Source organism: Zingiber officinale, chromosome 2B (genome assembly GCF_018446385.1).
Source record: "Zingiber officinale cultivar Zhangliang chromosome 2B, Zo_v1.1, whole genome shotgun sequence".
Classification (NCBI taxonomy): domain Eukaryota; kingdom Viridiplantae; phylum Streptophyta; class Magnoliopsida; order Zingiberales; family Zingiberaceae; genus Zingiber; species Zingiber officinale.
In genome coordinates this window covers 28,018,378-28,031,385 of record NC_055989.1, presented here as the reverse complement: position 1 = coordinate 28,031,385, position 13,008 = coordinate 28,018,378, and the positions used below count along the sequence as shown (strand labels likewise).

General features: G+C 37.0%; 1 protein-coding gene across 2 annotated transcripts in view; it reads right to left on the bottom strand.

Annotated features, from left to right (window-relative positions):
* The window catches only part of LOC122045528, a 45,709-nt gene that overhangs the window by 8,474 nt on the left and 24,227 nt on the right, over window positions 1–13,008 (bottom strand). For both annotated transcript variants that reach the window (XM_042605780.1, XM_042605781.1), the window contains 4 exons: window positions 11,022–11,260; window positions 10,821–10,932; window positions 10,059–10,203; window positions 9,806–9,948 (listed from right to left, as the gene is read on the bottom strand). In XM_042605780.1, the coding sequence (XP_042461714.1) occupies window positions 9,806–9,948; window positions 10,059–10,203; window positions 10,821–10,932; window positions 11,022–11,260 (639 nt within the window). The remainder of the gene's footprint in view (window positions 1–9,805; window positions 9,949–10,058; window positions 10,204–10,820; window positions 10,933–11,021; window positions 11,261–13,008) is intronic.

The following is a 13,008-nucleotide window of genomic DNA, read 5'->3' as shown; positions in this document are numbered from 1 at the left end:
ACGACTCTCAAAAGTTCGCTATTAGAGAAAAAAAAACATGCAGCAACAGATGGATCATATCTAGCAGGAGTACGATAATTACTACAATCAAATGGTGAAGTGTTAGAACTTCAAGGCACTATTGAAGCCCTGTACGATCAAAACAAGACCTTAATTGAAGTTATTAAGTAACAACAAGGAGAAGGTAATAATGATAAAGAGGACCCTATGGAAGAAGAAGAGAACCCTGTGAAAAAAGAGGACTTGGGAGATGGAGAGATAATCGACTAAGCAATAGGCATTGGAGAATTAGAATAAAGTGCTTCAGATTCTGTTTTTATTTATTTATTTTTTTTATCTTTTAGTTATTTAGTTAGTTGTTTATTCTATTTGTTCTATTTTATCCTTACTAAAAAAAATATTTTTTTAAATCTACTCTTCCCGAGTATTACATTGCGCATCCCCACAACTATTCTTAGGATATTATAATCTTGTAGGAAATGGCACCACGAGCTAATTGTAACCCACGCTACGCTTACCCAAGGGAAAGTGACAATAAAGCAGGTGGTAGTGAACAGCCACCACTAAGAGCACAAGGCCTAAGTCGCGAAGACCTAGTGGCTATAACAACAATAGTGGCGACCATACTTCAAGGATTGATAAACCCAACTACTAATCAACCACCACCACCAGCCCCTAAGCCCAATGAGACTAAATACCGTTATGAGTCCCTTCGGAGGGCAAGAGTTCCAAGCTTTGATGGGAACTCGGACCTGGAGGTTGGGCAAAACTGGTTGAAGGAGATAGAGAATCATCTCTTATTGCTAGAAGTTCCCCAAGAAGTTAAACTGGAGGTTGTAACCCCATTCCTAGTAGACAAAGCTGCAAAGTGGTGGGAGAGTGTTGCACCTTCCATGTCTAAAAAGGGGCCAATCACATGGCAAAGGTTTTGAGAAGCCGTTTTGTGGCAATATTTTCCAACTGCCACATGACTTCAGAAGTTGACTGAATTTAAGATATGTCAGTAGTGGAGTATTTGTCCAAGTTCCATGCACTAGGAACCTATTCTCCAGCGATTATGGCAGATGAGACGTTAAAACTCTATCGTTTCAAGAATGGTTTGAATGGTAGAATTCAATGGGCTCTTGCAGTCTTCGAACCAAGGGATTTTGAAGAGTTAATGGGGCGGCAATTCGAACCAAGACCGATATCAAACAGCGAGAAGAGGAGAACAGATTGAAAAGACCCCACACAAGTCAAGACTCCTTCAGCAATGGACAAATGTTCAAAAGGCAAAATCTATCAAATCCCTAACCTAGAAGACTTGCACCTTCTCCAACCAACCATAAGGCCGAGACATGCTCCACTTGCGGAGTTGCACATTCTGGGGAGTGTTGCAAGAAGGCAGGAATGTGCTTCCGATGGACAAGTGGGACATCGTATCGCTCAATGTCCTTATCTGGAGCGAAAAGGTGGAGGTCGAAATAATGGTATAGGTGCAAGGGCTCAAGGAGATAACAAGGTAGCCACAAATGCCTGGGTATATGCCATCACCCAGGAATAAGCAAATGCAGCTAATGATGTCATGTTAGGTACCATTCTAATCAACAATTTACGGTTCCAAGCACTCATTTATCTCTAAGAGATTTGCGAAGAAAGTAGGGGCTAAACCAGAAAACCTAGAAGAATCTTATAAGGTAGCAACACTAGCGAATAAGACCTTAGAAACACACACTCTATGTAGGAATTGTAGTGCCCAAATAACAAATCAAGGGTTTAGTGCTGATCTGATCCAACTCAACATGGTAGAATTCGGTGTGATTTTTGGGATGGATTGACTAACAAAAAACCATGCATTGGTGGACTACCATGCGAAGACCGTTCAACTACAAACTCCAGATTAAGAGGAGATTATTTTCCATAGTAAAGCTAAGGAGCGGAAATTTCTCTTATCCGCCACCTAAACTTGGAAAGCCATGAAATGTGGGAAAGAAGTACACCTTGCAATGATAAGTGAGGTCAAGGAAGACTCTGAGTAAAGAGTAGAAGATATACTGATAGTAAGAGAATTCCCAGATGTTTTCTTTGGATGAACTACCAGGGTCATCATCTGATCGAGATATCAAATTTGAGGTCAATTTAATGTCGAACGCCATGCCAATTTCAAAGGCTTCATACTGAATGGCTCCAATGGAACTCAGGGAACAACTCCAAGATCTATTGGATAAGAAGCAAATATGGCCAAGCACATCACCACGGGGAGCACTAGTGTTACTCGTAAAGAAAAAGGACGACAACATGAGATTGTGCATCAATTACAGGGAATTAAATAAGCTCACAATTAAGAACAAATACCCTCTACTAAGAATTGATGACCTATAAAACCAACTCAATGGAGCTAAGGTGTATTCAAAGCTCGACTTAAGTCGGGATACCATCAATTAAAAATCAATGGAGAGGATATTCCGAAAACTGTCTTCCGAACTAGATATGGGCATTACGTATTCATGGTTATGCCATTCGAATTAACAAACGCTCCCGTAGCATTCATGGACCTTATGAATCGCAAATTCAAACCATTCCTGGATAAGTTTGTGGTAGTATTCATCGACGATATCATCGTCTACTCATCAAGTGAAGAAGACCACATAGAACACCTCTGGCTTACACTCGAAACTCTTCGTGAGAAACAATTATAAGCCAAGTTCAAGAAATGTGAATTTTGGCTAAAGAGTGTAATTTTCCTGGGTCATATCATATCGACGGAGGGAGCATCAGTGGACCCAAAGAAGGCGGAGGTGATACTAAAATGGCCACGACCGACAATTGTTATCGAGGTTCAAAGCTTCTTAGAATTAGCTAGCTACTATAAGAAATTTGTCGAAAGATTTTCCTCAATAGCCATACCTTTGACTAAACTCACATAGAAAAATTTCAAGTTCAATTGGAATGAGAAATACAAGAGGAGCTTTGAGATCTTAAAAAAGAAACTGACATTAACACTAATATTGGTTTTATCCACTGAAGGCAAAGGTTTTACCATCTATAGTGATGCTTCGAAAGGAGGCTTGGGGTGCATGCTTATGCAAGATGGTAAAGTGATTGCATATGCATCAAGACAATTAAAACCATATGAGAAAAATTACCCTACGCACGACCTCGAGCTGACAATAATAATCTTCGCTTTAAAAATTTAGATACACTACTTATATGGGGTCAAATATGAGATCTTTATAGGAGATAGAGCCTCAAATACTTATTTACTCAAAAAGAATTAAACATGAGATAGAGATGGATTGAGCTTCTCAAGATTACGATCTCACTATTAGTTACCATTCAGGAAAAGCTAACAAAGTGACAGACACTTTGCGCTAAAAAAATTGGGGAAAGATGATTCTTGCCTCAGTGTCGGTTGAACCATATGTTGGTCCCAGTGTGGCCGGTAAGAGGAGGATGAATTGCCTACAAAAATTAAAGAAGCCTTTTCGCGATCTTTGGATTTGATTAGTTATGCATAATTAATTGAACAAAATAAGAATGCATAAAATTAACAACTTCTAAGAGAATAGTACGAAGGCTAGATTTACTTAGTTACAATGTAGGTGGTTGTTAATCCAAGGCGTTGAATAAACTCCACTAAAAATCTCCTTTGTCGAAGGCGAAGTAGCCTCTTACAGACGTTGACATCTTAGAAAAAGACTAGAAAGTGATTACAGAAGTTGTAGTTAAGTTGTTGTTAATTTCCTAACTCTATGGGTTTTTTTATAGCTCCTGGAAAAACCTATCCGTGACTCGAAGGCGCCTTCAAGTATGTCCAAGGCACCTTCAAGTAGGTCAAGGCGCCTTCAATAGATTAAGTGTTATCCGCCAAAGATAAAACTTTATCTTCGGCTAACGGATATTGAAGGCGTCTTCACATTGTTCATGTGAGGCGCCTTCCAAGCGATTGGAGGCGCCTTCCATGAAGTAGATTAGCCTCTAAGCTAATTTTGTTCAAGTAGGTGATGCTCCGGTTAACCGGAGTTAAGCTCACCCGAACCCAACGAGCAAACTTCCTCCCGGCTTCTTGTCCCTTGAACGTCGCGCACGTCCTTCTTGTCCACTGATATACTCTTCCGCAGCACCTCATCCCTCAAATACACAGAGCCCATCGACTCCCTTCCTGTATTATCCTTCTTGTTAGTTGTGTCTTACGCTCAACTTCTTGTGTTCCTAAGCTCCTGCATACTTAGACACAAGGATCAAATACAAACATGACCTAACTTAACTCGGTTAACCACATCAAAACTGCCATGGGTACTTACAATCTCTCCCTTTTTGATGTGCATCAACCCGTGTTAAAGTTAGGATCAAAACAAAATGTAATATAATAAGTGAATGAAAATTGCAATGATACTAATTATTTGCAAATAAGTATAGGAATAAAATTTTCAATTATCCCACCTTCCCCTTAACTTATACCTAGGGATGTAAATGAACCAAACGGTTCGCGAGCTATTCGGAGCTCGATTCGATAAAAAGCTCGTTCGAGTTCGTTCGTTTATCTTATCGAGCCGAGCTCGAGCTCGATTTCGAGCTCGACAGTTTTATCGAGCCGAGCTCGAGCTTAAGGATATTCGGCTCATGAGCTCGCGAACATGTTCGTTTATAGGCTCGCGAGCCAAAAAAAACGAGCCTTAAATCGAGCCTTAAAACGAGCCTTAAACGAGCCAAAAAAAACGAGCTCTAAAACGAGCCAAAAAAACGAGCTCTAAAACGAGCCTTAAAATGAGCCAAAAAACGAGCTCTAAACGAGCCCGAAAACGAGTCCGAGCTCGCTTAACGAGTTAGGCTCGTTAACTTTGATAATCGAGCTAATAACGAGCCGAGCTCGAACTGTTCGCGAGCCTGATAATTCTAAAACGAGCCGAGCTCGAGCCTTGTGATAAAAGCTCGATTCGAGCTCGAGCCCGAATATAACTTAAACGAGCCGAGCTCGAGCCTGATACTGTTCGGCTCGGTTCGGCTCGTTTACATCCCTACTTATACCTATTTCTCCCCCTTTGACCACATAAAAAATAGGAAAAAATTAAATAAGTAGTTAGAAAAATTTTGAAAAGTTTTTTTTTTTTTGGTACAAAACAAGAATTACTAGTAGGCTAATATTTTTTTAAAATAATTTTAAAAAATATTCTATTTTTATTAATTAATCTTCTTTTTTTATAAAAAATAATTTAAAAATTACTTCTCGATTTTGAAAATTTTTGTCGAACTTAAATAGAATAAATAGAATAAGCTAGATCAGTAGAAAAATTTCTACAGAAAAAATATTATTTAATCTAACAAAAGAGCAACCTAATTTTCGAAAATAAATTTTTAAAAATATTTTTTCAACTTTAAAAATTTTGCTAATTTTCTTGGACATTTAAGACACATTGTTTAATGGCAAAAAAAATTAAAGTTTCTAAATTTCTATTTTCTTGAATTTTTATTATTAAAAATCATCTTTTCAAAAAATAATTCATAGAAATTTTATTATTTATTAGAAAATTTGGAAAAAATTTCCCTCAGCAGAAACACAACTGTGCTATTAGTCTAGAAATTTTGAACAAAAAATTCAAATAGAAGATAAAACAAATATTTTTCTAAGTCAAAACAATTTCTACCCTAACAATAAAAATTGGTAATTTAATCTAGAAAGAATTTTGGAACCCAATATAGATTCCTACACACTTTGACATAAGGATCAAACACAAACATAACCTAACTTAACTCGGTTGATCATATCAAAACTATCACGGACACTTAAACCATGCATAGCCAGACCACAACTCTAATTTGATAAAACTCAAAGCTCAAGCTAGAATTTCAAGTAAATGGTAAGGGCATACTTTGGATGAGGGAACGACTATGTATGCCAATGTTGACAATCTCTGAAAGGAAGTACTGTCCAAGGCACAGAAATCCAAATTCTCAATTCACTCCGGAAGTACAAAAATGTATAGACTTGAAGAAAAACTTCTGGTGGAGTGGAATGAAGCGAGACGTAGCAGACTTCGTAGCTAGGTGTTTGGTGTGTCAACATGTGAAGGCTGAACACCAGCGACATGGAGGACTCTTACAACATTAGAAATTCCATAATGGAAATGGGAACATATTTTCATTGACTTTGTGGTAGGGTTGCCGAGATCACATAGTGTGACTGCATGGAGTGCCAGTGAGTATCTTGTCCGACTGAGATCCAAGATTCGTGTCTAGATCTTGGAAAAGTTTTCAATAGGCAATGGGCTCCAAGTTACTCTTAGCACGACTTACCATCCACAAACGAACTGGCAAACAAAAAGAACCATCCAAACGCTCGAAGATATCCTACAAGCATGCGTGCTAGACTTTAGTTCAAATTGGGCTGATCATCTTCCTTTGATCGAGTTTACTTATAATAATGGCTACCATAGCAATTTCGGGATGGCCCCGTATGAGGTATTGTATGGACGAAAATGTCGATCGCCCTTATACTAGGATAAAGTAGGAGAGAAGACCCTTACTGGGCCCGAGCTTATCTAATCCACCATGGGCAAAGTGGCAATTATTCTAGAGCGACAAAAGATGGCCCAAGACCATTAGAAAAGTTGAGATGATACAAAACGAAGGTCCATAGAATTCGATATTAGTGAGAAAATATATAAAGGTTTCACCGATGAAAGGTGTGGCGAGATTTGATAAATCTGAAAAGCTAAGTCCTAGATATATAGGACCATTTGAACTCTTAGGAAGGGTCGACACTATGGCATATAAACTAGCCTTACCTCCGGTTTTATTGAGGATCCACAATGTCTTCCATGCCTCTCAATTGAGAAGATATACGGCGGACTCGGGTCATATCTTGAGGGCAGAACCATTGGTAACTCAAGGGAACTTAAGGGAAAACTTGAAGTATAAAGAGGTCCCGATTTGAATCGTCATTCAAAGGACCAAGTGTTGAGACGAAGGATTATTTCGTATGTTAAAGTCTAGTGGTCCAACCATACCAACAGGGAGGCTACTTGGGAACGAGAAGAGGAAATGCGTATACACTGCCCTTGTCATTTCGAGGTCTATGGTGACTCAAGTTTCGAGGATGAAACTTTTCATGAGGGAGGAATGTAAAGACCACGATTTGAATAGGATAGTGGAGATAGTGGGATAGTGGAGATCATAGTGTTAGTGGGGATAAGGGTGTTAGTGGAGATAGTGGGGTTAGTGGAGTAGTGGGGTTGGTGGAGATCAAAACTTTACTCCTATAAATAACCATGGCAAAATTACGGAAAGCTTGATCAGAAGAGAAGACATATCCACGACAGAATCGTTTTGGCAAGGAAGGAGAATATACTTCAAGAATCCCACCTTTCCCATCGTCATATCAACTTCCAAGGATTTTAGTAAGTGAGCTTATTACGTAAATTATGAGTTCTGAAAGTGATAGTTTCATTTTATGAAAATTATTTTTACACTACTGTTATTACTAATTACTAGAGATTACTGGTTACTATGATTACTGTATTTTGGGGCACTGAATTAATTATGAAATAAATGGTAGGGATACGTATTCTGAACACTTCTTATTTCTGAACTACTTTTGATTTCCAACCTCTCCTCTATGAGGGATAACTCTAGAGGGTTGATATCATCTTAAGCCATGAGGAACATGATTTAATATAGTACCTATGTATATTTTCATTTTGAGTTAACTTTTATTTCTTTTTACTACTGAAAAACTACTGCTTCTTAAGAACTCCTGTATTTGTATTTTATCACCCGCTTACTGGTGACTCCAAGTCATTTACCCCTTATAACTCATTTCAGTTAGAGACGAAATTGGAACTGAGAATGAAATCGAGGATAAGGAGCAAGTCGAGTTCTGGGGATAGTGAATCCGCTCCAATTTCTGACGGGAAGACTAGAATTCTGCTGTAATAGGGGATTTTTAAATTTAAGTGGATGCAATTTAATTAGGTCGAATAGTATGAATAGTTTACAGTTTATTTTGGAATGAAAAGATTGATTTGTTTTGCAATTACTGTACTATCGAGGTTGGTTGTTTTCGATTTTTTCGTTTGAAAGCAATGCCGATGTCTGTCGCTGGTCGCGGAGCATGACACTATAGACTGGTAGGAATATGAGGAGGATTGGCAATACACTTTTTGCAGATAGGTATCGATGACACAATAGCATTTGTTCTTCCAGTGCCCTCCTATTACGGATCTATGGCGGAGGATTCGAGGTTGACTTTATATGCGTCCAAAGAGGTCTGCCTATCAGAGGATGATTTGTGTCTTTGGACAACACTACAGCGGGAGCAAAATGGTAACAAAGGCTCGTCATTTAGCTTTGTCATTGCTAATACATTATGTGTAGAGGACCCAAAATCGCAGTTTTTTTAGTGAGGGTTAGTTAGATGTAGAGAGGATATTCAGGAGCGTGCAGATATATGTATACAGGTCTTTAGGTATCTATTCAAATCTGACTATTATGAATAGACTCTAAAACCTCACTTTTGTACATTTTGGATACATGATATACCACTTTGACCTAACCCAAAAAATAGATAGCAGTAAGTCCCTACATCTAAGATATGGTACCGTAATGCATGTTGTTTATAAATGATATTATTTTGGTAGATGAGGCACATGAAGGAGTAAATGCTAAACTCGAATCTTTGTGAGAAATGCTAAAAGTGAATGGTTTTAGGCATAGTAGAGTAAAGAAAGAATATATAGAATTTAGTTTAATAATATTAGATGTAATGAAATAATTATTAAGATAAGAGATGACAAGTTGTTAATTGAGAATTTTAAGTATTTAGGATCATTTTTGTAAAAGGATGGAGAGATTAAGAGAAATGTCTTATATAGAATACAAACAGAATGGTTGAGATGAAGGAGAGAGTATTAAGGGTTCTTTGAGTTCATAAAGTACCTCTAAGACTTAAAGGAAAGTATTACAAAACGGTGGTTAGACCTGCTATGTTATATGGAGCTAAATATTCGACTCGAGTACATGAGAAGAAAATGAGAGTTGTAGAGATGAAGATGTTAAAGTGGATGTGTGAACCTACAAGGACGGACAGGATAAGAAATAAAAATACTAGAGAGAGTCAAGGTTGCATCTATTGAGAGAAAACTCCGGGAGACAAGTTTAAGATGGTACGGATATGTACCTAGACGACCAATGAATGTTCTAATTAGGTGATATAAAACTATGACAATGCGTAGTAGAGAAAGACTAAAAAAGACTTGATTAGAAATAATAAAATAAGATAAAATGTATTTAAATATAAATGATGATATAGTAGGGGATAGAGTCCAATGGCGTAAAAGGATCCATATAACCGACCCCATTAGATATAGCCGACCCCACCTAGTGGGATAAGGTTTAGTTGCTGTAAAAATACTAGCTCTAGAAAAAATTAAGAAAATAAATTAATATTGTAAAACTATGTGTTTTTGAAAAATAAAAAAAGGAACAGATGAGAGAAAGAGTCTTTTATGAATTCAAAAAGTCAGAGTGCAATTTGGGAATACTAAAATATTTTAGAGTTATTGATTTGGTGAGGGAAATTTTTGCCACTTCATGTGGGGAAGCAACGTGCTTTGTACATTTTGAAAATTAACAACGCTCTTTGGGCATCTCTGAAAAATAGCAGAGGGATTTGGGAAATTTGCCTTCTATAACATAGATCTTGGTGCTTATTTAGTTTCATATACCATCAATCTATTGAAGTCAATGCAGCAGATCATCAAATCATTGAATATAAATTGTTATAGCGTTGGAGAGGAAAGCTGTGTAAGAATGAGAAAATAAGACTTACAATGCTTCACTTGTAGAAGGTTTGATGCAAGGTTCCTGTTTCCAGCAATGTCCGTTGTCTTATTTTCAGGAATTTCCACAGTAATGGTACTATCATTGGTTTGTATTTCAGTCAGATATGTGCTCCTCTCCATTTCTTGAAACCTAATCACAAAGCAAAACAGGACTCCATTCGTCAGGCATACTAAACTTTTGAATTAGAGAAACAGGTTGGGTCAGCGAGTACAGGAATTCTTGTACATTGAAAAACATACCTCAGAATATATCCTCCCGAAATAACAATTGCTGAAGCGCTGAAATTGAAAACAGGCTTCAGAAACTCTATCAGCACCAGTATTTTGTGATGTCTAGTCCTCGTGCTAGAATTTGTACTCAACCTTACTGAAGGTCTTTGATTATCTATCAGTGACAAAGTACAAATTTAAGGATCTTTGCAAAATCAAACTCTAGTAAATCATAATTAAGTTTATATTTCTAGGTCTCAATCTCATCCACGAAAATTACACAATGACCTCAAGTTACTAAAATTGTAGAGCTACACCAAGACATCCATTGTGATAAAGACAACCTATGTTATACATTATCCCAAAATTGGGTACAGGAACTTGACCAAGCTTGAATACCTAAACCATTCTAATATTGGAATCTATACAAGGGATTTTCTCTTTTAGTTTTTGTCATCTGGTAAAAGTTTCAGTCAGTAGCCTGGCTTTCACAATTTGAATACACAAATGGAAAAAATATTATTGATGATAGACAACAATTCATCCTCGCTTCATTTTTCTTCCTGTATTTAATTCTGATTATAAGTTTACAGCAAGAAAAGCAAGAACAATAAACATATGCCATCGGTCCCAGCTATTTGAGATTGATTCCTAGATTATTACTCAGTAGACATATATGCTTCATTTTCTATAACTTGTCAAAATAGTATCCATTCAACCCAAAACGTCATGACAGATTAATATCTTAAAATTATGGATCACGATTTAATATCCATGTGAGAGTAGAATTACCAAAAAGGAATGTGAATGGGTAAGTTGGAGAAATTGGAGTCCCTTGTCTGCTAATTATATGTACAGCGTCACAACTTACTGTAACAACAGTTGTAGTTGAAATATTACGTACCTAAGCAAATAAATAGTCAAAGGCATTATTTTGGAAAATGTTCATCTGCAACATACTAAAAGAAAAGGAAAATATTCACAGCAATTTACTTGGTAGCCAAAACGGCGATTGTTGAGGTTTCTCTTGTTTGTAGGAACAAGTAAACCATTGCTTGCATGAAGAAGACTAAGAATTTCTTCAGATGAGTTAACAACTGGCACTGAGAATGTCAAATAAATCCTCAAATCCGTAACACTATTAGTTGCTTCTGCTATTCTATTCTGACCATGAAGCTGAAGGAACTTCAATGGGAGGTGACTTGTTATGTTCATGGAGACGCTTCTTCTATCTGATAGTTGCAAATGACATGATCAAAAAGTGAAAAAACATGTACCAAAGAATTTGAAGAAACGAATATTGTATTGCTTTGTGAAATAACCATGAGGTATATACAGGGCTAATGGTACAACCCTCAACCTAAAATATTAATGTGGATTGGACCCATTATACCAATAACTCTATTAATACTAAAACTTCTAATATTGCCACTCAAACTAGACAATAGATATTATTTGTATCCTACTTGTTACATAAACTAGAGAAATTCTTAGGTGGAACATAAACTAGACATGATAATAATGAAATGAAAAATATACTACTCGCATACATGTAAAACACAAACAATGATCCATCTAAACCTCTGATCTTTAAAGATTTGCAAATCTGGAGAACCCAAGCAGTGATCCCTTCAACTTCATACCAAACAACAAATATTATATTATAGAAAATTCCAAGGATCATGTTTGGACATTGTTGCAAAAGTGCAACTTATATACCTCAAACCTTATTTTCTTTCTCCCATGCATGTCATCTTCTCACCCCAACCCTAAATTCTTCTCCACCCATGCCAATGTCGCCGCCTCACACGGCCATGGCCTCGCTACACTGTCGCTGCCTCACAACATCGTCGTTGCCTTCTCCTGACACTACAGTGTCACGACACTTCTCCACTACCCATGCTATCACCACCATTAGTGATGTCATTGCTGCCGCCTCACACTGACTTGTATCCGAGTTTTGAGCGAGACAGCTTAATTGAGGACTCCTCACCACTATGTTATTGCTCATGCCATGTCGTTGCTCCTCGGCTCCTATTTAACTTCCCTTGCCTCCTTGATTTCCTATTCAAAATCTCTCACTCGAAGGTTAGATTAAGCTTTATGCTCCTAGCTTAGCCTTTATAAATGCTAGAATTTGGATTATCTTCAATGGTTTTGAGCTTTAAAGAGATAGTGTGGTGGAAAGTCAAAGTCATGTTGGAAGAAACTAAAAATTAAACTATGTTGCCCAGGCTTTTCATAGGACAACTAACATATGCACTTCCATACTAGGTTGCAAGGACAGTGAACATAACACTGAACCCATGATTGATGATGCTTGATCACTGCAATAAGTTGTACAACCACCTATTTGATAATTAAATCCAATAGAAGGAGAGTAGAATTCCCTACGGTGAGCAAATATGATCTGAGTTGTTTTCTTGCTTATTGCGTTGCATTTGCTTTGTGTATGATTTAATTTATGAAAGTAGATCTATTTTGAGAAACATGACAAAGTAAATTCCATAATTAATTATGTTAACTAATAAAATAATATATAAATTATACTATAGAGCTTCAGTTCTCCTCTCTGAAAGAGTTGCATAATTTTTTAAACTGAATCAATGGGATAATAAATGCAATGGTTATATGGTAGAGCTTCGGCTTAGCGCTCTGAAATGGGTTGCGTTATTATGGATGTTAAATTAAAGAGATAAAAAATGTAACAACAACATTATAAAATTTCAACTATGTACTCTAAAGGAGTTGTGAGACTTATTACACTAAAATAAATTACTTATATTGTAGAGCATTGGCTCCACACTTTAAAAGGGTCCTTAGGTCTTTTCACATGTGTGTAGGCATTGACCATTTTATATGAGATGATTTTTCTCATTGGGTGGATTGAGGGTCGTTCACACTTTTCTTTTGTTACTTTTCTTTTGTTAGGTGTACCTTTGGGTGGATTGCAGATTGTTTATCCTATATATATTTATAT